General features: G+C 40.8%; 1 protein-coding gene across 1 annotated transcript; it reads left to right on the top strand.

Moving 5' to 3' along the window:
* Positions 1-5386: 5386 nt before the first annotated feature.
* On the top strand, positions 5387-26215 carry slc38a4 (solute carrier family 38 member 4). The gene is made up of 16 exons (XM_053861841.1): positions 5387-5741; positions 8371-8582; positions 9559-9655; positions 9739-9854; positions 10420-10493; positions 10609-10701; positions 10997-11078; positions 11293-11375; positions 12017-12075; positions 12668-12928; positions 14796-14875; positions 15221-15321; positions 15735-15859; positions 21129-21273; positions 22478-22575; positions 22735-26215. The coding sequence occupies exons 2-16, from the start codon at positions 8458-8460 to the stop codon at positions 22837-22839; spliced, it is 1644 nt and encodes a 547-aa protein (XP_053717816.1). The 5' UTR covers positions 5387-5741; positions 8371-8457; the 3' UTR covers positions 22840-26215.
* The last annotated feature ends 329 nt before the right edge of the window (positions 26216-26544 follow it).

Here is a 26544-nt window from a genome sequence, read left to right as displayed (position 1 = left end):
TTGAGTAGGATCGCTGGTTCATATAAAGCTTGACGCCGGTGTCATCACAGCACACATGAAGATCAATACCAACTGATAAGATGAACAGAGCCGGAGCAAGTTCATAAACAAGGTTAGGACACACCAGGCTTGTGTACAAAAGACCAATATTGCGTTCGCTGCAGGTCACCGACTTTTTGTCACATGACCCAGTGATGTCAGAGCTTCTGTCAATACGTCCTCTAAAACAGATTCAAACGCGATTGTGCTTTTGATGTCGGTTGTTTTCCTCGATGTTACTTGCCAGCACATCTGCAGTAGTGTTTCAACCTCTGCGTCACCAACAACAAAGTTGAAGATGAGTGAACCGTACATTGTGTGCAGAGGAGACGTAGGTATGGTACCTTTGGTGGATTACAAGTTCATCTTTAAAAATCTGATCTTTTAAAGCGACTTTTCAAAGTTGAACTGACATAGTTTTCCGCAATTCTGTGGAAAAGGAGACAAATGAAACATCTGAAGTCAAGCTTTTAATTTTCACATGACCTCTCCTTAGTACTAGAAAAAAAATCTTCATACAGGAAATATGAAAAATACAGCAGACGGCTCCTCTACAAGCGCTACGTGTGCAGACAAGAGAGCAAAGAGTTCAGCTGCTGTGAAATATGCAACCAATTTTTTTTTGCCAAACTTGGCAGGCAAGGTCTGTAGTTACTCAAAATTTCTGGATGTTCATGTTTCTATGGCATAATGCCTGTAAATACTGGGTCACGCAAGCCAAACAGTGGAGGACGATTTTGATTCCAACTTGAGCATCTTGTCGAATGTGAAAACCAGATGACAATAGAATGGGCCGAATGGAAGCATAGTTCAAGCAGTCAATGTGTCGACAAATTCATCCCACAGAAAAACTGAACTCCCTATGCAACACAGACTATAAATTCCATAAATCCTGCCTGAAAACAGGGGCAGCTCGTCCTCAGCACTGATTTCAGTAGTTGTGGTGTGAAGATAAAAGGTGTCTTTGTAATTGTACAGCCTGATGTTATATGAAAGCTCAACTTATATAAACTAAAGTGATCACTTTATCAGAATATTTTATAGCTGTTTATGAACCAAACAGTGTCATGTAGCATGCACTTCTGTTTGTTTCCTTTTTTTCCTTATTTTCACTTATAGCGAGAAATAACATTTAAATAAACATCATAGCCCAGGATCACTGGTCACCTGACAGAAACCAAACTGAATTGTAGTGACAGGATAACATTTTTTTTTTCACCACTCTGTACTTGGAGTGCTGCAGGGGTCTGAAAATATTTTCCACCGACCACAGTGGCGGCAGGATTATTTTAAGTGCAAACCGACCTCAGATTTATCTACACTTGAGACAGCATTGGCAGAGAATGCTGTTTTATTTTAGTTGTTTGGTTTGCCGATTACAAGAACTTAAATGTTTGCCTTGGTATGTAGTTGATTTGATCTTTATGATTTGGAAACATGACCTCACAAATATGCAACACAACACTGATAATGAAATGATGGATTACATCACAAGGCACCCACAGAGTTGTGTTGGTTTGGTCATGCAAGGACAGAAATAGCGGTTTGCTATGACCTGTGAAATTCTTTGGAGAGGCCCAAGAGCTTCCACAGAACACATCAATGTTTTTTTTTCTTTACGTTTGAGCAAATTCACCGAGTGAGTGCGTTGGAACGTCCAGACAGTCACGTGGCTCAGACGTGTAGGAGTCATTCAGGGAATTCTTGTTGACTATGATCACCGTCTGACTGAATTGTAACAGAACTGCAAGAGGAGTGTTACGTAACTGATGCGATGGCTTCTATTCATTTTCTATTCAATAAACACCATGAACACATGCCAGGCTTTGTAATGTTCTCGCAACAAGAAACTTGAGTGTCATGCTACATTAGAATAACAACCCAAATGTGGAAACAGTGACGTGTGTGTGGACCAGTGACAATGTTGAGTTGTTATTACAGGTCATATGTACTATACTATACCCCTACAGTCAGTTTCAACCAGCTTAGGGGCTGCATGTTTCGGGCTGTAGGATTTGGGAGAGGATTCGTGTGTATATGTCATAAGAAACATGGCGTCTCCTGCAATGATGCTTATACTCAGAGAAGTTGGTGTTTTTGCTTCTGAAACTCAGTATTGAGGCAATTAAATCGGTCAACTATAAGTTGTTGTATACTAGTGTTTACAGTGCTGCTGAGTGCACCGTTTTTGACTAACATTTTCCCTCTGTCATACTTGTGAGCTTGCCATTGTCCTGGTAAAAAAAAGAGCAAGATTTCTGCCGTCATCTCTCTGTGCACTCCTGCGACTGAAGTCACAGTCATGGAAGCATAAACTTTCCACTGAAGGCATATGTGCCGCGGAGCTGCAGTACCACACTCTCTCTGGGATTTAGATACACTTGGTGCGACTGGACATATACCTGTTAAGAAGTTAGTTGCAAGAAAAGTTAGTCTGTATCCTTACAGATTGGAGTTGACTATGTTGGCACTCCTGAGGATCAATGTTATAATTGGTCAAGTATATGATCTGCAACATTATATACCTTCTTTTCCTCTATGTATAATGTAAAAAAAAGAAAATTGAAATTGAATTCATGACGTCTTATGATGTATTTAAAACCACGTGCATTAATAACAATAAATAACAACAATAAAAGCATGACCTTACTGTGTGAAATGAGACATGATGAAACATTCAGATACATCTGTTAAAATAAAAGGGTGCACTGGTGTAACCAGTGTAGAAAGTTAGTCTGCAGCCCTGCATTATCAGTTTACTAGCATGTGTGTGACATCTCGCACACATGCGGATACATGGAGAGGAGTGATAGAGGACATATTCGAGCTGGAGGCGCAAGCTAAAAGGAGAGTGGGAAGATGAGGAACAGGTTGTGCGCTGTGAAAGGGTCATTTTCTTCAAACTCCTCATTTCTTGGTGGTTTTTGGCGACTTTCACTGACAATCACTGACAGTCTGTTAGCTGCATTAGTCACAAAGCTGAGTGGTTCCAACACAGTTGTTTCAACTCGATTAGTGTGCTGAGTGGAGATTGTTGTTATATTAATATGTTTACCTTGTTTGCTTTGTTGTTGTGTTGTCAGAGTTTCATCATTTGAGTGGAGATTGTTGTTATATTAATATGTTTACCTTATTTGCTTTGTTGTTGTGTTGTTACATTTCCATCATTTCAGTGGGGATTGTTCTTGCATTCTACATTACACATTGTTTCCACAATTTTTAAATATAACTTTAATTGTAGTTTCTATAGTTACCTTACAGATACATCTGGCATTTTTAAATCAGTCTTGTAAAGCAAAAGCAAGAGTAATCTAGATTGAAGAATATGGTGAAAAAAAACATTGTTCCGTTTGTTTGGTTGTTTTTGTCTGTTTGTTTTTTCCGTTTATCTATTGACATTTCCTTGGTCAGAAAACAGTTCAGTTCCTCAGTGTCTGCATTGCTCTATACACCTGTCCTCTTCCTACTTTGCCAAACAAACAGATAGAGTTGGTTTCATTAGATTGAGTCGCATGTCTGTCCAGATCAGGGTGCGTGAAGAATAGGTATCTGTTGTTTTGCAGTCATCACTACATCATCATGCCAAGGAAATAGTGAGAGTGGGGAGGTAGCCAGGTTGTGTTTCTACTAACAGAATGCCTTATTGGGGCCGTTTGGGTCACAAGTAGCAGTTGCAGTATCTACTGTAGGAGTGCTGTTTGATTGATGTGAAAGTAGTTTAGCAGTCAAGGAAGGAAGTTTTCATCTAAAAGAGAATGAAAACTGCATGATTACTACAATGACTTTGTGGGTTCATCGTGACAGACAAGATGAATTGCCACTTTTGGCTGATGGACGTGTAAGATTTGTTCGCTCTCTTTGCACTTATATGAAATGTGTTGACGTGAGTGCTGCGATTTACGGTTTTAAAATTAGCCTCAATTTGGAAAAAGGTCGAGAAGAAAAGCTATCCTGCTGTTTACGTGGCAACTGGAGAAATGTTTGCTCCATGTTCAGCCAGTCATTGGATCTCTTGGCAATGATGATGTTTATGAAAACCAAGCTGGAGCGCCTGGCTCGTCAAAAGTGGAACACTCATAACTTCTATCTAATGGTGTCACTTCCCAGTTTCCTGTCTGTTAAAAGAAAAAAAAACAAAATAATGCTTCAGCTCAATTGTAAAACAAGATTAACTAGCACAAAGCTCTTTTTGTTCTGGAGTGTGGGGGAGATATCTTGCCTGGTCCTTCACAGCTGACCTGAGTTCATGGCCTCAACTCCCAAACTCAGCCCATGTCTCTGGTCGCTTCATCGCAGGATTGGCTCAGGAACAGCTTTCCAGACACGGATGATTGGCTGAGAATGTGTGTGAAACCACACACAAACTTCAAGGACTCAGGGACTTGAAGGAATGCCCCTGCAGCTGTGGAGAGGATCACAGTCGTCCACATTGGCATTCACAACAGTTTGAACGGAGATGTCACATATGAGAACAGAATTCCTTGAGTGTTGACCTCTTGTTGACCTTTATCTTGAGAAATAAATATTCGACAACTTTTAAGTTGAACTATTATTCAGAGTACTTTTGCAGTACTCCATCACATCAACTGTTATGTGCCTTAACCGACTGGCGGACAACCCATACTCTTAAGCTGCCACAAGCAAAAGGCCTCCGCTCCACTCGTGGTGAGTTGCCTCAGAGTGAAAGGCACTAATTCTGTATGAAGTTGCTGCATAGTGCAATCTCTTGCCAGCTTGCAATGGCCAAGATTAACTTGAATTTTACAGCGACATTAATTCAGTGGCTGCTTTTTGTGTACATAGTGGCAATGTCATGGGCTCCTCATGTGGAAGTCCCTGGCGAATGTTGTCGTGATGCTATTTTGTAGCCAAAACACGAAAAATCAATGAACTTCCACAATGTCCGTTCGCATGAGCATGAGTTGTGTTTTTGCTCTACCCTCTGTCAACATTTCAGAGTGTACTGTAGTAACATAAAAAAAAAGCACATGCTTGATATGTTCCTGACCTCGGGCTGAAGCGAATCCCCAGACCTGCGTTTGATTGGTCTCCTGTAGACACAGCCTTCTTCCATTGAGTGACCGTTGCCTACTATACAGCTGGTCAGCCATGTGAGGTTGATGTGCATGTGCAAACAAGTGTTTCCTAGTGTGTACACGAGCCACGGACAGCCTGTTGCCTCGATTTGTGGGAGGTGTGTGTGAGGATTTTGGTCTGGGTCTTGGCACCAACCGGTTTTTAATTCGCACCAATGCAAGAGGTTGGTTCTGGTCAGGTGGTTTGCCACGTGACTTCATCTTGAGGTGGCTGTTGCTATTTAAGAGTCGGAGCGAAGCATCTCACTCTCCTGGTGAATTCCGACACAGGGTCATAAACCCCCTGCTGCTTGATGCTTACTTCCTGTTTGTGTGCTTATCGGGGCCAAATCAATAAAGTTTTTGGGTTTGTTTTTTTTGTTTACTTCTCAAACTGGTCCTTCTCATGTCTTCTCCATCTTCTGTCTGTGTGGTGTTATTGAAGGAGGAGCTATTATCTACTCTGGAACCCATTGGTCGAGCAAGGTCCTCCTCCCTCCCCTTTATAAACTGCCTTTCGTACCTGAGTTTGAAAAAGCCTCATTTTCTCCCAGCTCCAAGTCTTCTCTGTCCACGTGGAGATTTCCCTCACTGGAACGTAATAGTGCACCTTCAAGGAACCTTTCAGTGAGTATCGTAAGTGTTGGGAGGAACTAAAACTTTTTCAGAATTTTGTGTTCGTGGTTTTGCTCGGTCAGCGTTCGGCTGATGCAGAAACCTGTTTACTTCGTAGTATATATTAAGAACTAGTTGGCTGGTATAGCTGCAGATTCTCTCAATAAATACATTATTCATGTGCAAATATATTTTTATAGGTTTTTTTTCACCATTGCTATACCAAGGCTTAGTCCGAAGTATCAAGTGTACTTTCAGTCTGCGTAGTTGAAAATAACGCATCATATCATGTCTATCTATGGTGTCCAATAATCATATGTTATTGATGTGCAAGGATTTAGTGTCTCAGATTCCTGGGTCATGTTGGGAGTTCCTGAAATCGCCTCATGCTCTGATATCAGAATCGGTTGTACAAGGTGCAATAGTTGTTTTTTGACGGCATTTCGGTAGGAAGGGGCCATGTGGGCTATTTGAACTGTGAGCATGGGTTGGTGTTTCGGCGAGTGTTTCTTCCAAGTTTGGATTGCAGATAGAATGGGGAGTATGTGAGGGGAACTCATTGAGACAGGTTAATCCTCTTGGCCAAGAGAAGTGTGGAGGCTGAGACTCCTCTCTTGTGGAAAATGACAGCGAGAGATTAGGTGAAATGAAGTGTGTAATATGTTGGTTAAATGTAATGTACCCCGTTAAGCCCTGCCAGTAAGTCATATGTGAATGGGAGGTGAATGGCTTCTGGTGGATTACTGGTGATAACGACATTTTGGGGCAGATTTTTGTACGTCATAAACACTCCTGTTTTCCACGATGGGCGGAGCGATGCAGATGACTGCAGGGTTTTCTCCAGACATCAGAATTTCCACGACATATAACGTGTGTAACAGAGACATCAAACATATGAGTACAGAGAAAGTTCAGCAGTGCACCTCAGTACAGTATATGTTTGTGTGTTGATATCAATACAAATTTTAAATGTATTTACATGTCTTAGAATGTATAATGATGTAACTCCTCCAATAAATCTGACTGCAGTAATATGTTCAGATGGATGTTCTCTTCCCAGAGCAGGCCAAAATACTTGTACACCTCCCAAATTGAATGTTCATTGTGGTACTGGTGGTCTCTCAACCTTTTGACTGTTGTATTGCCAACAAATAGTTGTCTTCCATCAGCAAACACATGCAGAGAGTGAAAGCAGTCTGTAGTCACTTTAACACTTCTACCACTTTTACTGCTGGCTCGACCAGTTCCCACTGCAGTCTCTTACCAACCGATCTCAGGCAATGGAAATGACACAACATGTTACGTTACTGTCCTAAAATTCAACTGTCACTATAACTAAAGGATCATTTTACTACTTTTTTAATAGGATCTCAACCATTTCCATTTCACAATAATGATTCCAGTGGAGTCAAAGCCTGACCAAATGTGTCATCACGTTCACAACTCATGATGTGAACTTTTTGTTTTATATTTCTGTTTTGGTACTTGTATCTCTAGGTATGCAAGTTACTTCATTCCAATTCCTTCCTTAATCCTCAACCTCAATCCTCAAAAACACACATTCACGCGAGGAGCAAGGACTGTCTCAATTCGTAGGAAGTTAGATTGAGGGACAAGATTGAGGAAAGTAGCTTCCTCAATCTTGAGGAACTCCGTAACCTCCCTTGGTATTGAGGAATACGCAGAGTCCTTTGTGTAGTGTCAAAGATGGCGTTGAAAACAGAGAGACCAAGATACAAATCTAAGTATTTTCTTTGTTTCTGGAGATAAAACACAAACACAACTGCAGACAACATTGTGTGTTCCAGGTCTAAGGAACAAAGTCTTCCTTAACCCTTGGTTTTGAGGAATGAGGTTGAGGGTTAAAGATTGAGGACTGACAGTGTCTAGTTCGCTCTACCTGTGATCTGTAGCTAATGGATAATGCAACCGATCAAAAGACAATCTCAGCACGATTAGGTCACTTTTTTGCCACTGCTGCTCATCATTTATAAGTACAATTGGTAAGACAGATATTCTATCTCTGAATAATTGTGACACTATTGAACATGTGAGTCTCTGACAGCACTTAACCAAACCCAAATGTCACTGGTCAACTGAATTGCTGTAATAAATACCTTCAAACGACAGAGAAGACCAACATTCTCCCTGGTACGCTCCTGTCTGTTCCCAGAACACTGCTATTGTGTACTTGTATGTTTGCGTTTCACCATGGCTTTGCGTCACTGTGAGTTTGCCTAAGCCTTGACATGTCCCAAGTGCTCTTCTGTGCATTCATGACCACACTGGCTCCTTTTACTGCCCCTGACACACACTCACATATATTCGCATGTATTCTATATATACGCTATATTCTATATGCATCACTTGTCACGGAGTTACATAAGGGGAACATGCTGAAGTGGAGCTGCCTGTTTTCTTTTGCGGTCAGGTAGAGTGGTCTGCGAGGTCTCTGTTGATCGTCAACCTTGTGAACTGCATGCATCCTTGACCTAGTTTCATCGTTTGTTTTGAATTACCCCCCATCCTGGATTTGTAATTCTGTGTTTCCTTCCAGTTTTATTTAAGATAATGACACTACACACCCCGGATGAGGAAGTCATTTTCACACTCCCCACTAACTTACTGTCTTGTCCCGCAGGTCTGTGGGTCAAAAATATAGAAAGAATAGTTTTGCCTCCGAAGTCAGACACCTGCCTCTCTTACCTGGATATTGCCGCTGACCACAATGCCAGGAGCCGTGGATCGAATGGAGCTAAGCAAAGTCTCCACCGAGGCTGACTACGACAGCACAGACAGCCTGGAGGATCGCTTTGCTAACCCCATCGACTCGGAGAAGGCCACTATTAACAGGTGAGCATCAAAGCCGGTCTGTCGTCCTTAAAGCAGTCTAAACACCTCATGCAGGCTTGTGCAACTTGCACGCCGGCCATTAAATAAAATCCCTGCATTTTAGAGCCCGTAGAATGTGATAGACGCTCATTTGATTATTATTATTCCCTTATTCCTACATATTGTGTTTATTCCAAAAGTACAATGTAAGTTCTTAATAGCATTTCTGATATTTATTATTTATTTTTTCGTTTCATTTTCTATTCCGTTGTTACTACTTGTGGTACAATGACAATAAAGCATTCGTCATCATCATCATCATCAAAAAAGGGCGATATGATGAGGGCTATCGTTTTGTGGTACGTTGCGACTAAGGCTAAATGCTACCTACTGATGCCTGTCATGATGCTTCATGATACTCCATCTTCACTTATTCGGTAAATGTGATTATATCTTCACTCTAGAGATATGCAAAACGTTATTGAAGTTAAGTCTGTTACCAGCTGAGGTGCAGAAAAAAATTAAATGTTGACATCAAATTAAAGTAGTGGTTCTTAGTAGTTATCCATATTCTTTAGCTCTCTTTATAAACTCTCTCATGGGTTAAACTGCGCTGATGGTGGTGTGAGCTGCATGTATGTAACCTGACCACAAAGTTCCAGCAATAACAGAGGTCATCAGGTCATACGCCTTTGCGTCACGACATCCAATAGCTTCTGGCGTGACTCGTGCGCGCGACACACTAGTTAAAACTGCTTTTGATGTTTCATTCCGTGTGACAGAAAATCAAACTCATTGTCTCTTCATAGTATACCAGTACTGCCATGAGCATGAAGAATGGTTTAAGGAATGTGTTATTTATAAATGACAACCAAAAAAACAAAAGAACTTTAAAAGTAACATGAGACATCATGACATAGGTGCTGGGTCTGGACAGTGTTGTAGCATGTTTGAGTAGTACATTTAAAATTGCTTAAATTTCAAATGTTCTTTGCAGTCAATTTATGGATGAGAACGATGATGCAGAGAGCCAAAAGTTCCTGTCAAATGGCATGATGAAGAAGAAGAAATATGAAGAGTACCACGAAGAATATGTAAGAAAACCAGCCCGGTTTGTTTGCGGACCAGCACTGGCAATCCTGAATGTTTGCTTATGAAGAATTTCAATTTTGAACAGCATCCTGGTCATACATCCTTTGGGATGTCTGTGTTCAACTTGAGCAACGCCATCATGGGCAGCGGCATCCTGGGTCTGTCTTTTGCCATGGCCAACACTGGAATCATCCTCTTTTCGTGAGTCGCATTACTTCTCTTGAGATGTTTTTAAAGCACATTAAGTGAGGTTGTGTTTTTCAAACAAATTTCTGTGATGGTGTCAGTCAGAACAATGTTGCCCTTTGATTCTCTTGATTCCTGGGAGTAAACAAAGGTATAGTAAACAATTCACGGTGTTGAATTTCAGTCTTGAAACCTCTTGTTTTACACATACTTCAGACGATTAAAAGAGAGCTTTATATATTTTCACACTAGCAATAACATGCATCTTTCATCCTTTCTGCATATGATAGGAAAATGAACGTGAATCATTGAACAAAACTCCTAAAATAAATGACCCCATCTATTTTTGACATATACCTTGACGTTTCTGTAAATATAGGCTCACTATATTTAACTGCGTTTGAAACATAGTTATATAATCAAATGTCAGCTGAAGAACGCATGGATGGGACAAGCCCCTTCACATGAACTGTCAATTGGAAACACAAAAGGGTAGCAAAAATATATTTAGTTAAATTGCACTAGTAGCAGGTTGTAACCTTTATTCCATTTTAATTGTTGTGTCTTATATATTTTGCAGAATCCTCCTGGTTGGAGTTGCCATCCTCTCATTGTACTCTGTGCATCTGCTGCTAATGACAGCTAAGGAAGGAGGTCTGTACAAATGCTAGATATTGACCTTCACTAGCTCAATATTCCATTGTCGTGCAGCAATGTTTTTATGGTTGTGAGTTCTGGGAAATAATGTTATGTTGCTTTTATCTAACAGGGTCCCTCATCTATGAAAAACTGGGAGAGAGAGCGTTTGGTTGGCCTGGCAAGATGGCCGCATTTATATCCATAACCATGCAAAATATCGGAGGTGGGTAGCATTTTTGCCATCTTATAATTATGTATATATTATCTATATTTTTATTTTGATAGTGGCAGTTCCAGAAGAAGATACGTCATTACATTTTATAACTATAGACAACTAGAGATGCTCGTGCGATGGCTTCAACATGATGCCATCATCTACTCTAAATATTTTCAGTCAGTCAAGGAAAGAACACTAATTTCCTCTCGAAGTGTCCTGTTTTTTAACTTAGCCGTTCAACATAAAAAACACAGTTTTCAGAAACAGTATTTAATTGATGGTTTCCTGTGTTTTTTCGCAGCCATGTCCAGCTATCTATTTATCGTGAAGTACGAGCTGCCTGAAGTGATCAGGGCCTTCTTGGGTGTGGAGGAATCCTCTGGGTAAGTCTTTCATCACCCACAAGATCAAATCCTGATGGTTCCACGGACAAAACCCCATTATATTCCAATAATACGTGAACTCTTCCCCATAAACACAGCTCACTTGAGCCATGCATGATCAACTGTGCAACTGAGCATACAGCAGTTGATGTTCTTTTGTGTGCTGTTTAACTTCCGTGAACTTGGATTTATTCTGTTGAACGTATGTTTACAGTGAATGGTACATGAACGGGAACTACCTGGTGGTGTTTGTGTCTGTTGGAATCATTCTGCCGTTGTCCCTGCTAAAAAATCTGGGTAAGATTAAACTGCTGTTACTGCTTGTTTGCTTCATACATACATATATGTTAGATTGAGCACTGATCATGATTTCACTCCAAATCCAGTTCTCCTCTTGAAGGATCTTTTTACATGCTGCTGTTGAGACATGAAACTGCTGCCAACTTCAGCAATGTTCAATGTGACGCCTGCAGCAAGGATCCTTCCATTCTCTTGCCAGGCTCCTGAAATAGCATGAACTGGTCGCACCCTAACTCAGTCCTGGTACTGAAGCGAGACTGTAATACGGTACACTGCTATCAACGCTATAGTCAGCTCCAACTCCAGATCTGATCTTCGCCCACTCGGCTCATGTCCCTCGCCCCCATTATGTAACCAAGTAGACCAAGTCGTAGTGATGAACAAATATCTTGAAATAAACAGACCCCTGTATTCAGCTGGAGACATAAACATGTTACTTCATAACTGAAAACTGAAAGTTAATGTCTTATTTTAGGATGTGGGTCACAACCACATCGGAGATGCGACCCACATCCCAGAATAGACACTGAATTGTGAGTTGTGTTTAAAGACAGGAATAAGTAGAAGAGTAGGAGCAGTGAACTGTTGCAGCATGCGAGACGGTGATCAAGTTTGTCATGATGAATCATTGTGTGCAGGTTATTTGGGCTACACCAGCGGCTTCTCCCTCACCTGCATGGTCTTCTTCCTGGGTGTGGTAAGTGCAATTTAGCAAAAGTAATACATTTCACCCCATTAAAGGACACAAACATCGGTAGGCGCTGTCTTGATTATTTTTTTTATTTTTTATTGTAAGCAATGTTTGTAAATCTGCCCTGTTTCAAAACCTTCTGGTCCTCAGCGCAATTTAACAAGGTCCCTAAGGGCTGTATTAAGAAGAGGTTAAGGCTAAAAAAATGTCCAAATTATATTAAATTAGTCAAAGGATTTCTGTAAATTGTGTTACGGTGATTCTTATGGAAATACCACCCCCCACTCCTGGTCAACCTAAATCAAGTGGCTAAACATTCAGGTTCATTGTCCACAAATCATTTTTTCACACTGTTGACAGCAGTGATTTGTGAAAGAAAACATTCTACTACTCCCAAACCACAGCCAAGGTGTGTCCATTGGTTATTTAAACAAGTTGTGAACGCACAAACCAAAAGTATTTTGAGTGCTTCACTCTGCCCCAAGGTCACCAGAAATACTTTCTCACCTGAAAGCTGACACAGCAGATATCCAGACAGGTTTGTTATGTAACAAAATCTCATTTAGAGTTACCTTATTGTGGAATTCCTCTCTTGCAGGTGATCTACAAGAAAACCCAGATTCCCTGCCCGCTTCCCCTCCTCAACCCACATCCATCCAACCTCAGCATGAATGCCTCAGACATGCCGGGCTTGTACGCGCTCCACAACAAGTCTGCACAAATGGATTTCTATAGAGCCGACGTGTCTCCAGCATCACAGGGAAGCCATGATGCTCAACTGTCCAGCAGCGTCCACTACGAGCCTCACCCCGATGACGAAGAGCAGTGCCGACCCAAATACTTCATCTTCAACTCACAGGTAGGGTCACAAGTTTTTTTTAGTTCTTTTTTTGTTTAAATTTAATCTCATTTGGTCTGCATTCTGCATGTACTCTGTGGAGTAAACCTGATATCACTTGTTTATCCTTGGCAGAATGTTACTTTCAGAAACAGCATTTTAGTAGTGGTAGTAGCTGTCGTAATTGTGTAATAATTTGGAGTAAAAAAAAAGTATTCCAGCTGTAACAAAGGTGTTGTAGTGGCAATTTCTAGTGTACTAGGTGAGGTAATGGTTGTTGTACTAATGAATCGATAGTAGTAGTATCTGTAATGGATGAAGAAGTGGCTTCTTCTACCCTAAACTAAGAAGAAATGAAACTCACAAATGAACTCACAGTATCAGTACTAGCTTTAATGCTAGTACTGGTACTTAAATACTAGCAGAGGGGATGATAGGGGCGTGGGAAGGGGCAGGGTTTGTCATGTCATTTGCATATTGGTATCATGTTCAGTGTTCTACAGTGTTCGGCGAAGCTCATGCATACAGAGCGCTACACCTGACATGGCAAAAAATTATAAATAAGTAAAACTAAGTACTAAACGAAGTCCTAAATTGTGGCCAAGTACACGCAAATCGAGCGCACCTTCTCTCACGCCAGCATTAGCTCATGTGCCAGGCCTGTTTAAGTTGAAACGTACAGAGGATCCAAACCCCGCCCCTTCCCACTCCCCCGGTCATCCCCTCTGCCCCCTCCCTGCCTTGCACGCTATAACAGTGCCACCTTGAAGAGAACTCAAACATCGACGGTAAAAAACAATATTGACTTAAAAAAATAATTCAGGCATTGAAAAAAATATATACTCATTGAAAAACGGAATATTGGCTGAAACATTTTTGCACTGAGAAACTGAAAACTAATACGATATTAAGATTAAAAATAAGAATATATTTCTCTATTTCAGCCAATATTCTTTTTTGCCATGCCTTTATTCTTTTTTTTCAGCCACTATTTTTTTTTCAATGCCAATGTCAGCTGCCCCTTTTCGAGCCCCATACTAGCATGGGGACTAATTTTGTATTATTAAAAGTTGAAGAAGTCACGTGACAAGCACCAGTGATCAGTGCTAATTCGTTGAAGCTCTCTTAATATTCAAGGAGATGTTGTGGAGCACCAATGGCTGAAGCGTCTTTGTTTTATGCATTTGTCTTGCGTGCACACGATCTAGAAGTCTCCCTCATCAGAAAGGTCTCACCCAGCTTCTAAAGTCACAGTTATCTGCCAGTTAGGTTTGGAATGTCAACTATTTGTCAAGACGTGTTTGCCATGGGTTGGGTTTTTAGGAGTGTTTCCACTTTTGTTGTGTCCTTTCAACAAGTCAGTAAATCAGCAGTTGAAGGTTTCAGGGTGAAGCATAGTGACCGCACTTTGCCCTGGGACTCATTTTGTCACGTTCCAGTGGTACTAGAGTTTGTGCCGGACCAGTCTAGATTAGTGTTTGGAAAGTGACGCCTTATGTTTTATCTAAAAAAATATATATAAAATAACTTATTAACTTATAGATGTGCAAACAGTAGCTGTGTTCTTTGATGGATGATGTAGATTCCGAACCCACCTTGTCATCATCATATGGGCATAATATAAACAATAAACAAAAGAGGGTTGAAACCTTCTTTAAAGCTCTTGACACACAATGATGTATCCCTCACAACTGTTATGTATGATCACGCCCATCAGTTATAGGCATGAATGTGATCTAACGAGTTGAGTTTCAGAATATTCAACTTACCGATTCACCCTTTTTTGTTTTGCCCCTCTTTGTAAATCCAACTGCTTCAATGCTGTTTGCATGAGCTGTTGATGAGAAGTTTTATTTAATGTTCATATGTTTAACCTTTTCCCCTCCAGACTGCTTACACCGTGCCCATCTTGGCCTTCGCTTTTGTATGCCATCCTGAGGTGCTGCCCATCTACAGTGAGCTGAAAGAGTAAGCTAATGTTCATTGATATTCTTTAACTGGAGAAGTACAGAGCAACATAATATGTGTATATGAGTATAACTTGTTTTTTTTATATATTGTGTAACCATTCATTATGTTTTTGATGAATTCCCCTGTACTTTAAAATTGGAAAATCACATTGTATTGTTTATGTTCCAAAACTAACTTGTAAAAGAAAGCATGCATTCTCAAGCGTCACTGACACTGACCACTTGGGGGCGCTGTTTAGATCACAAATGGCTCTTAGTTGAAGCGTGTGTGGTCTATCTAGTATTACACAGCATGACTCATCATTTCAAATTCTCAACCTTTTACTCGCATTTATTGTTGCAGTCGCAGCAGGAAAAAGATGCAGAATGTCTCCAACTTGTCGATTTTGGCTATGCTGATCATGTATATGCTGTCAGCTCTGTTTGGATACCTCACTTTCTATGGTAAGAACATTTGTCTTTATCACATCTCAGTCCCAAAAGTAACGCCCCGTCACTGGGTTCTTTTATTTCAGTAATTCAGGCAGTTGTAATTTATTTATTCTCTCCTTGACATGGGTCTTGCTTCTGATTGGTCAAATGTAGAACCCTCTGCAGATAGGAAATATAGAGCTGTGAACAGTAATGATAGGCATGTTATTGCAGTGAGTCATATTTGGACAGCACCAGTTATCTTTCGGGTGTTGTCACGTTTATCTGTGTTTAGCTATTGTCATTGTAAGTCAGCTGTAACCTTGTATACGAGACCCAAAATAACAAGGTTAAATGTGCTGAAATGTTAGACTGTGTCATTGTATACGGGTTGTTACACTGAAAAAGCCTGTGCGATTCTTCATATTTCCACCTGTGATCAACAGACAACGTTGAGGCAGAGCTGCTCCACACTTTCACCAAAGTGTATAAATTCGACAACTTGCTGCTGCTGGTGCGTTTGGCTGTCCTGACCGCCGTCACCTTGACCGTCCCCATCGTGCTGTTTCCTGTGAGTACTGAAACACCGTGCGTGTTATTTAAGAAAACAATCCCATGTGGAAAATCGGTGATTCATCTCGGTGTGAGACGTAGTGACGCACACACTGCCACTTTCTCTTCTGCGCGAGGAACAACACACCTCAGCTCACGCCTCCTCACCCACCAATGGCAAAGGAGCCAGGAGGCGCACAGACCTTTGTTTGTGTTAGTGGCAGAGCTGCAGCGTTTCTGTCATATTCTTGGAGTGTGTTATTTTCCTGGCACTTAGCTGCAAAGTACATGCTGTTCACTTCACTGCCGACATAACAACCTTAACATTTGCAACCTGAAGTGGCTGCACCTTTCTAATCACACTCTACAAGAGGCCTGTTTCAGTGCTTTCTAATGACGGGGTTAAAGGTTGTCACTCATTCACTCATGCATTCACTCGCCGCTCCTTTTCTCTCGACATATATGGTCATGGGCTAAATTTAGATTGAAGAAACACTAATGGCAGCTGAGCTTGAGGAGGTGCAGTGACCCCTTGTGACCACATTAACGCATAAAAACACTACCACCAGCAATTCTTTATTTGTATGATTCATATGCACAAATTATTGCTTGCCAAGGAAAATTAAACAATGCAATGATATTTCATTGAGTGGCGCCTGTTGTAGCTTCTCACTGGTGCGACGTTATTGCGGCATATATCCTCTAGGGGGCAGCATCGGCACCGACATTCCCTCACTGAGAATGATGCAGCAGAGCCAGCCTCTACAAGATTTTCCCAGACCATACAAGAGAATCTCCCACCCTTATTTACACACCCACTCAAGACTGACCCAAAGTTCTAATGCTGACCTGCCGACTATTGGCCGGTGTGTGTACTGCAGAGGTGGCGGACACCAAGTCCCCCCTCCCAACCCGTCAGTGGAAGTTTACTGGATCAGAGTGGACAGTGGAAAAATCCTCCGACCGTCACCTTCAGTGAGACTGAAGGGTGGAGCCACTATGTGGGACGGCAGGGGGAGACTGTCTACAACCTTTCAACAGAAGAACAGCATCTTTATTTCCAAAGCGCAGTCGATTATATTTTCATGAGAAAGGATACATCCTCATGAGTTTGCTTTATTTGTACCTTAAAAGATGAAGTTGTCCAAATGGAACATGTTTCATCGAAATCAAATGATGTTTACTCTAATACAAACACACATCATGATTCTCTGACCCGCACATACGTGTAAGTGCCTAAGTTTTCCTCCAGATTTCATATTAAACTATCAGTGTCTGACCCCACAGTTCTAGATGATCCTTACATATTATCCATGAAGCAAATAGGGCAATATAAACCCAAGTATTTACACATGTGACACTATCAGAGCAACCCTTTCCAATATTGTTTGATGTATTTGCATTTCATTGCGTTGTTTTCTCTGAAGTAGTACACAACTGTACCTCTATATTTACACTTTCATCTGTGTTGTTGGAACAGATGATAATATCCTCCAGTTCAGGGACAGCACACGTGTAATTATCGTCATCCAAATTTAAATGCATCACAGTTGAAAGTATATTGAGAAGCGTGGGTAAATAGTTGTATACCATAACAGGGATATAAATGTTGTGTACATTTACATGAATGAGCTTTTCAGAGTCATCTTGCGTTTCTCTGGAAGCATGTCAACTATTTCATCCAAAGAATGAAAAGAAAGATTAGGCCAAACAAAGCAGTTGACGTTGGTGGATAGTATATGAGCAATGGAATGATAAATGGCTGCTCAGTGATAGTGTCGTGATTCAGCCACTGCGAGGAGCTGACGTCGGTGACTCACTGACGTGTCGGACCTGTTTCAACCCGTAACACAAATCCCTGTCAACGTTTCATTCATCCGCACTGGCAAGTCACGCTGCACCTCAAATAAGAAGCGTAAATAAGAGACGACAACTGAGACTGAGCATGAAGCACGGGTGATTTTACCTCACTGCCAAGTGTGCTTTGACATTTACAAGGTTGGTTTTACATCCTGCTGACCTTCATTTTGGAAGAAATGCTGCCATGCTTCAAGTGTAGATTAACGTCAGATTCATCTGCCACCATCTTTGGTGCTGGTTGCCTTGTCAAGAACACAGAGGGTGTGTGTGTGTGTGTGTGTGTGTGTGTGTGTGTGTGTGTGTGTGTGTGTGTGTGTGAGGCAGAGAGACACGTGTTTGGATGCTAAAATTGAATGCAGTCACGTGAAACAGAGACTCCAACACCAGCCAGACCGCACAGGGCTTTGCCAGGATTCAGCACATAATGAAAGGGCTTCATGTGGAGTCAGCGTGGCCCAGTTCTCAGGCTGTGGGCTGAATCCCTGGGAGAGTGTTGCAAACGAGCAGATTAAGTGCATCACCTTCACCTCGCTGTCTCGCTGTCGGGCTGTGAACCTTCAGCCAGATCTCTAATGCCTCAAGACGACACATGGATTAGCTGACTGGAGACTTTCAGTAGTAAACTGCTTTATATCCCCTCTGCTTTCATTTCCATCTCATGTAAACTGCTTTTTAATATACATCAATTAAGCTCCGTCCTTACATGACTGCAGTTTTAACTGCAGCATGATAATACAGTGCACTGAACACACTGATGCACAAGACACATCGCAGCTAGGATGATAACAACAACAACAAACATGGAGGAATCCCCGAACAAAAGCAAACAAAAGCATCTGTTTGCTTTTGTTCAGGGAGGTTTTTCACTACACAATGACCAGGGTTTCCACTACTCTGGATGGACTTGAAATTCTTATAAAATTGAAATTCTTATACAAATATTTTCAAGACATTAAAAGAGCTTTAGTTTAAATAATGTGATATAAAAACTTGAATATAGTCACTCACCATCATGATTTATTGTGCTATTGTCAAACTGATGCAAAATAAACAATATTTTGTTGTTTAAATGTATGTATGGGTCTGTCATTTGATTCAGTAACATACCAAATTCATTCAAATTGAAAAACGTGGCTTCTTATGGCAAATATTCTTACCATTAAACTGGGAAGAATGTATATGTAGTGTGTATGTAAACCTCAACAAAAAAACTGATTATTATTGGATGCTAGCTGAAATATTTGGAATCACAAGTCTCAATATGTCCATGTTTAAACTGTAAGCGACCTGATTTGGAATTTTAATTTACGTGTCATTCATCGTGACGCACAGTAACCCACATTCTTCTTACAATGATTTCATTCTCTCATGTTTGTGTTGCTGCTAAAGACGTCAATGTTTGTAATACGGAGGACATAAGGGACCCAAGTGCTCATGTGCGTCAAACCCTTCTGTTTGACAATAGACGGGTGAGCACGTGTCGACAGAAGTGTTTGGGCCATCTGGTCTTGCTGGGGTCAGTTGTTCAGTGGGTAACTTCCCTTCCTTCCTTCTGTCCTCATGCAGAGCGCTGCTGTAGCCACTAGAGAGCTCACATGCACAGCAGCACAGCTTTATTTACTTTAGATTGTTAAATATGGAAGTGAAAAAGCTGCAATTTGACTGGTCCCGCTTCAGTGCTGCTGTCATAAACATTAGTCTTTTTTTAATGGTGTTTACAGTTCTCTGTAAGTGGCTTTGTGTTAGAAATAGGCTGATCGCAGTAAAAGAGTTTAATTCCTCGTCGTGGCCTCATGAAATAATTTACCATTTAATCTTGGTCTATGTCACCGAGTTCATCTTAAATCTTTGGATCTTGTTGAATCTAGACGCGGCCGGTCTGATCTGGCTTGTTTGTGTGTCTGACAGGTAGAGAGTCAGAGTTGTGTCAATATCACACAGTCAACTCCAAAGGCTTTGTGCCAAGTAGTAGTCGGGTGCTGAATAGTTTGGAGCTTTGAAGAGAAATTCCCCAAACTGGCTTGAGTTTTCCACTTCGACCTAATTATGCAACGGGAGGGCAGAAGGTGTGAGGAGTGGAGTGCTCAGGCCCTGTTTGTAGGGTCGAGGAAAAGTATTATGTTGAGGTTGTAATGCAGTAAATTCAAGACAGTTTTGTTTTGTTTGTTTATACATTTTTTTAACCTGACAAGCGCCTGAATTTCTACCCCTTAGAAATAAGTCAAGCTAAGGTGCTTTGTGATACATTTGTTACTATGTTTTTAGTCAGTTCATGGCAAACAAGTGGAACTGAAATAAGGTGTTTAGGTGAGGTTTACTTGACTTGGGTTCAATGAGACCATTCCGTCAGTGTCATGAAAGCATCTTGTGGCGGGTGATGTTTTGCCCCGGTAGCTTGTAATTTACTGGGCTGTCCAAAATAAAAGAGGAAGGAGGTCAGCTTGGTGATCATTTGTGTGAGGGAACACCTCCTCCGCCCTCCCGCAGACAAGCCTGCCCTCCTCTCACAGCCGGCTGATGCAATCTCATGGTTCCATTGCTCCACAGGAGATAATCCCTTGCCTTTTTTTTTTTGAACAGGCGCCATAAGGCCCACCTCATGTAACCTTCTCCCACCGACTAGCGGAGGGTGCCTCAGGCTTCACCTGATACCCACGACCTTTCACCCACTGGGCGGTTTGAACGGGTTCCCTGTGGCTCAGTAGCACCAGGCATCCTCAAACTCACACACTCTCTTAGCGCTTGACACACTTCAGTCAGCGAGCAAGTGGAGGACTGTGTGCCTCAGAAAACTCATATGTTTAGCAAAATCTTAATGTTCATCATTGAGTCAACTATGGCGTGTACCTTCATCATGATGGGATAAAACCTGTGGCTTGTACTTAAGCGTTTTTACTAACTTCAGAGAAAATGATAAGCTTTATATACTGCTGTTTCAGGGTCAATACAATGCAGCAAAGTCATTGCAGAAAAAGATAACTGTATAGAGTTGCCTATATAGTATATGGGCCATAACACCTCAATTCTGAAGCTGTGAGTACAGGAGTACGTTTCACCCCTGGTAAGATCTAGAACAATTAAAAGCATTAAGAAATGTGAAAAATGTGGAGGATCAGGGCGTCACGGCAGCATTCCTGCATATTAAACAAAGCTTTTCAGATGCACACGACACTCGCTGCCATACTCCCTTTTCTGGTAATACAGCAAAGGAAGTGACTCGGAAATGTTTTCCTCCATGGAAGGAAATATTGGAGCCTTCATGTGGAACATTGTCATTGTGGAGAGCACCAAAGTAGATGAACTCATGACGTAAACAAGTGCATATACTATGCTGTGCATTTAATATCTGTTGGAATTAAAATTGGAATGTCTGTTTTGCGCTGTAGAAGAACTACTTTACTGACTCAATGGTCATTGCTGTTCCTCAGATCCGCTCCTCCATCACCACTCTGCTCTTCAGCGGGCGAGAGTTCAGTTGGACTCGCCACTTCCTGATCGCCGCCGCCATCTTGGCTTTCAACAACCTGCTGGTCATCTTTGTTCCCACCATTCGGGACATCTTCGGCTTCATCGGTGAGTCTGACCCCCTGCACCCTTGTATGAGTTCAGGGCTCATTAAAATGTTTCACCAGCTGTAGAGTTGTGTGAGGCGATCGTGGCTCTGGGTTCAAACCCAGGACTCAAAAACATAAACAGTAAGTAAAGTTCAGTCCTGGCTTATCCTGATATGATACAATAGCAAGGTTTCTGTGCTCTTCTTTTGAAATAGTAATTCAGTTGTGATACACAAGAATTACAAACAAATATTGAAACACATTTTTATCCATCATAGACTATAATTATTACATAACAGATAGAGCTAAGAATATGTGTTTGCCAAGCATATATTAATTTCTAGATAGTGAAAACTGTAAACATTACTGTCACTTCTCAAATGCTATGCACATTGTGAATCATTTTCCAAGTTAAGTAGAATCTAATTTGTTCCCATGAATTATTTGCTTGTTGACATGTCTTGACTTTGGTGGTTGACCTCCACTTAAAGGTTGCCAAAGCGCTCACTCTTTACTTTTTGTGTGTCATCAAATATCAAGCACAGACGCAAACATTTGTGAATGAAATCATTGTAAGCAATAATAGTGTTAATTCCTTGTTTGACTTACAAACTTCCATACCCAAAAATACAGCCTTCCATTTGCCACAGCAACTGGTGAACCACCAGTACTGGACCAACTGACACAAATGATCGCCGTAAGGGTCTGGTTTCTTTGTATGGAAATGAAAATAGAACTGAGAAAGGGCTTGTAAATGCTTTTCATTGGTTGACATATTGAATATTGTTGAAAACTGTGATGGAGCTTATGAAAAGCAAAGATGGCACAACCCCCATTATTATGTAGTAATATGGAAATTGATATGGAAATGTAAGAAAACCTAACTAGAAATAAAGGAATTTGGAATGAATTTATAAATGAATGTTTAGGTATAAAATCAGAAATGATTGCAATTGACAGTATGTTAAACGAAATGTAAATGTAAAAATATAAACTATTCTTTGAATTCTTCTGCTGTATAAACTGTATTTCATTATGCATTTTCCAAATCGTTTCTATTATGATTCCTTATTAGTTTTCCAAATATTGCGTGGAAATATGGAAAGTAAATACGGGTACAAAGGCAAACATGTTCCTGTATTTATTTGCGGTCCGTGTCGGCTCTGGAAGTTATCGCTGTTAATACATGCTGAAAGGTCAGTTCCTTGTTCTGTCTTGCGCAGGTTCCTCTGCAGCTACCATGCTCATCTTCATCCTCCCTGCTGCCTTCTATATCCGCCTGGTGAAGACCCTCCCCATGCGCTCTCCTCAAAAGATCGGGGTGAGTCGGCAGAAACACACATGTGCTCAGTCAGGACTTTTCTCACTGTATTAGTTTCCCAGCACTGTTTTCATGTAGTAGGGGGTCTCAGCGTCCCCCTCCCACGATCATCATCATCATCGCACGCCGACCTTCATCGCCGTGTCTCTCTCTCCTCAGGCGGCCGTCTTCCTAGTGGTGGGAATCATCTTCATGATCGGCAGCTTGTCACTCATTGTCCTAGACTGGATCCACAACCCGCCGGGCTCCAGCGGTGGTCACTAAGAGGGCCACCCTTCATGCCCCTCTCGCTCTGCCACCCCTGGGCCAACATCTGGGGAACAGGAGGTTCCTCCTCAGAATGACATTGACCGTTGACACCGGAACAATTGCTGCTGCATCTTTTGAAGACTGGAGGGACTCTATTTATCTTTTACTGTTACTGTAACGTGCTGAAAGTGACACGACGTGAGAAGGCCCCGTCACATGAAGACAACCTGAAATAATCGTCACGGTTTGGTCACCAGCCTGGACGAAACAAACCCCCTGATGCTTTGAATGGCTGGAGAAGAGCGATTCAGCCCGGGGCACTTAAGTCAGTCTTTGGAGCCTGTGCACTTGAAGAGGAGTCTTCCGTCAAACAAGGAGCACTTCCCGCATCACAGTTCACTTTAGCCAACACACATGCACATACACACTTACAGCCCTTAAATCAACTCTCATCTTGATCTAGTCAAATAGAAAGTCTGTAAGCTACCAAAAACAAAAACAAAACAAAAACAAGACACTTCCCCACCAGACAAGAGCTGCTTTCATCAGAGCTGTGAAGTATTACTGTCACACAACTCGCAAGGAATGAATGTAAATATTCACACATCTACTGATATTGTACATAAAATCTCATTTTTGCTTTTGTCATGATTATTTTTCAAACATGTCACATGACACAAAACACTTGCTGGAAGATGTAGTGAGGCACTTGATGCACACGTAGCTAGTGTGCAGCTTTATATTTTTGTATAGATTCAGAAAAATGTGAGATTTTCCAGAGACTAACTTTGTAGTGACTTTGACTAGTGCCATATGTTCTCAAATATTTACATAAAAACAGTATATTTAAGATCAGAACTTGCTGTGATTGAAGTTGCAAAAGCTGGTTAGCTTAGCGTAGCCTGTCTGGCTCTGCACCCACAAGGCACACCATATTTAAACCTGAAAACAGGGCTAATATATATGTTTGATTTTATTTGGTATTAGGAGTCTAAGAAATGTGTCATCCCAAATACGCTGACAACACGTTGAGCCAATTGTGCTAGTAAAAAGCTTTAGTTGCAGGTTTTATTATTACCTTACTGGTATTTACTAAACATGTGAGTTAATCGAGGGCTAGCTAGTGAAGCTAAACGTGATTATAATCACTGTCATAGTTTTGTCACAGAATCATTCATTTTTGCTCTTTTTAGAGACTTTCTCACAGTACATACTGGAAAAGTCCTGGGTAGGTTGACAAAAGGAGAACATATATCTTGTCTCAAGTTGAGCTAAGCTAATCGTTGTTCAGCAATAGATGTATTTGATTTAAAGGCCCCTTTTGTTTAAGGGTCGAGGTCTTTAGCGAAGGGAAGGTGATTCTTATTCTATGGCTTTTAATTCGACATTGTGTCCAAACCAACCAAGCCTTTATAGAAATGACTTGGCTCTCTGTCTGATTCAGGCGAAAAGCAAATACAGAATATCCTGGAGAGAGAGGGAGAGACACCAATCTGGCAACACAGGAAGATGTTTTAGTATTTTTTTAAAGACATGATCTTCCCTATTGACTTGACTTTTTCGTCAAAGCGCAAAAAAAGCCTTCAAAATAGAAGCTCTTAAAATGTGCCTTTTGGGTTCGTAGATGAATTAGCTGCCTTTGTGCCACCTCTTCTCTGAGTCCGTGTCATCCAGCCAAAGTGGACAACATTTATAGATCCTTTGTAGATCTACTAACAAAAAAAAAAAAAAAAAAAAAACGGTAAATATTTCAAATGAAATAGTCTTTATGTGCACGTTGTGAAATGACAAAAACAGTCTTTTTGGACAATTGTATATGCTGTGTAAATATTATTTTATGGTACACTTGAGTGGGATTTTTGCGGAGGGGATGTGCTTTACTCTGACGATCCAAGGTGTTTGTTTAGTACATAATATAAATATATATCATTTATTAGTTCTTTTTGCTGCATTACAGTTGTTATTTACCTCCTTTTCTTGGAAATGTGGTGCTTGTCGATCCATTTTCATGTTTTAATGTGAAACTGACAAACTTTTTGCCTGGTCTTGCTCACGCTGACTTCAAAGTTACATTCAGACTCATACAACTAGCAACAGGGTAATGTGGCTTTTATACTGTTTTACTCCCGATGCAAATGGACAACCCCCACCACAGCCACTGTTGCATTCATGGTAAAGAAAACAGATATCTCCAATTTTATTTGCATCACGAACACAGTTACAACCGGATGTTGTGTAGGTGTGAGTCACTAATCTGATTATGAGACGTGTAATGAATGGTGAATATTTAAACAGGGTCAACATTGGATTATTAATCCTTGTCGTTGTTATTACTAATCACTCAATACTAACTTGAAAATGTAACAAAATGAATTTGTTCCAGTCAAACGAAACTGCTTCCTCTTACGTTGCGTTTTCAATACTGTCAGGTATTAAAGTATCTCATGTACAGAAAAACATCAAGTAATTCATGGATTGTAAATAATAGCTGACTTTAATTATTTTCAAGGTAAATACTGATGTTCACATCATTCGACTATCAAGGGCAGTTGTTTCTGTACATCAATACTTCTCCTCTTCTGTGTCTGGAATGGTTCAAGTCAGAATGTTTTTTGGCATGTACATCTACTTTGGTTATTTTTTTTTTTAGCAAAACATGTGATTCCATGAGAAAACCAAAGTAAGATTTGGAATGTTGTCTTTTAGCTTATCGGCTGACGACATACGTAGAAACTCTAGTCATGGCCACTATACAGTAAGTACACAGACTGTGGTCCTAACAGTTAATCTGCCTCGTGGGTCAAGTCAAATGAAGGGGATAGAGTTTTGCCTTTTGAGTCATGCGTGATTTTTTTTTCCATGTTAAAATTTGCAGAATTTGAATTTTGATTATGTGTCAATCAGAGCGAAATGGAAACACAGTTGTAAAAAAACAAGGATAATAACGCGATACTTGAAGCAATAAATGGACTTTAGGATGTCTGCTCGCTTTCTGGTCGTTCACTAATAGGAATGTGTTCATGCTGCGGCTGTAAATTTCAGTTTGTGATGTGAGGTTGCGACTTCTGGAGGCTTGTTTGTGATTTTGAGTTTCTTACCTGTGTAAGATAACGCCTCTCAGGTCTGCCTGCTTTCGTTTCACGTTGCTTCTCCTTTCTGCATCCAAGACATGCTGTACAGTGGTATGCTATACTGTTGTGTCTGAATCCACTCGACAAATGACAATGCTGAACACAAAAACTGCCTTAAACCGGCTCCATGTTTGTGCCGTTCACAGTGTCACTGCTGCATGTGGACCAGACTGAACTTTGTAATTCATACTTAGTGAACCAAGTTGTTTGTTTTTTGTATTGGTAATGCTGTTTCATTACAATAAACAATGAAAATGCGACATTGATTTTGTTGTATTTTTTTCTAAGCGTTTCCAATTGAAACTTTATTGAAACAGTGCATACTTTTTTCTTATTAAATCATTGTCTTTTTTGTTTATTTAGTCATTCTGTTTTGTTTTTGTTTAGGTGCTCTATACATTCAATTTGCCTCTTGTTGTTTATGAGTTTTTAATCGCTTGTAATTTTATCTGGTTGATGTTTTTATTATTAGTCAACACTTGACTTTTGTTGTTATAGTTCTGGCTGACAGCATGTTAGCAGTGGTTAAAGTCCAACTATAACTGAAAGATAATTCAATCGTTTTCTCGTGACTTACATTATTTTGCCA

This window comes from Synchiropus splendidus, chromosome 4 (genome assembly GCF_027744825.2).
Source record: "Synchiropus splendidus isolate RoL2022-P1 chromosome 4, RoL_Sspl_1.0, whole genome shotgun sequence".
In the NCBI taxonomy this organism is placed as follows: Eukaryota; Metazoa; Chordata; class Actinopteri; order Syngnathiformes; family Callionymidae; genus Synchiropus; species Synchiropus splendidus.
This window is presented reverse-complemented; position numbering and strand designations above follow the sequence as displayed.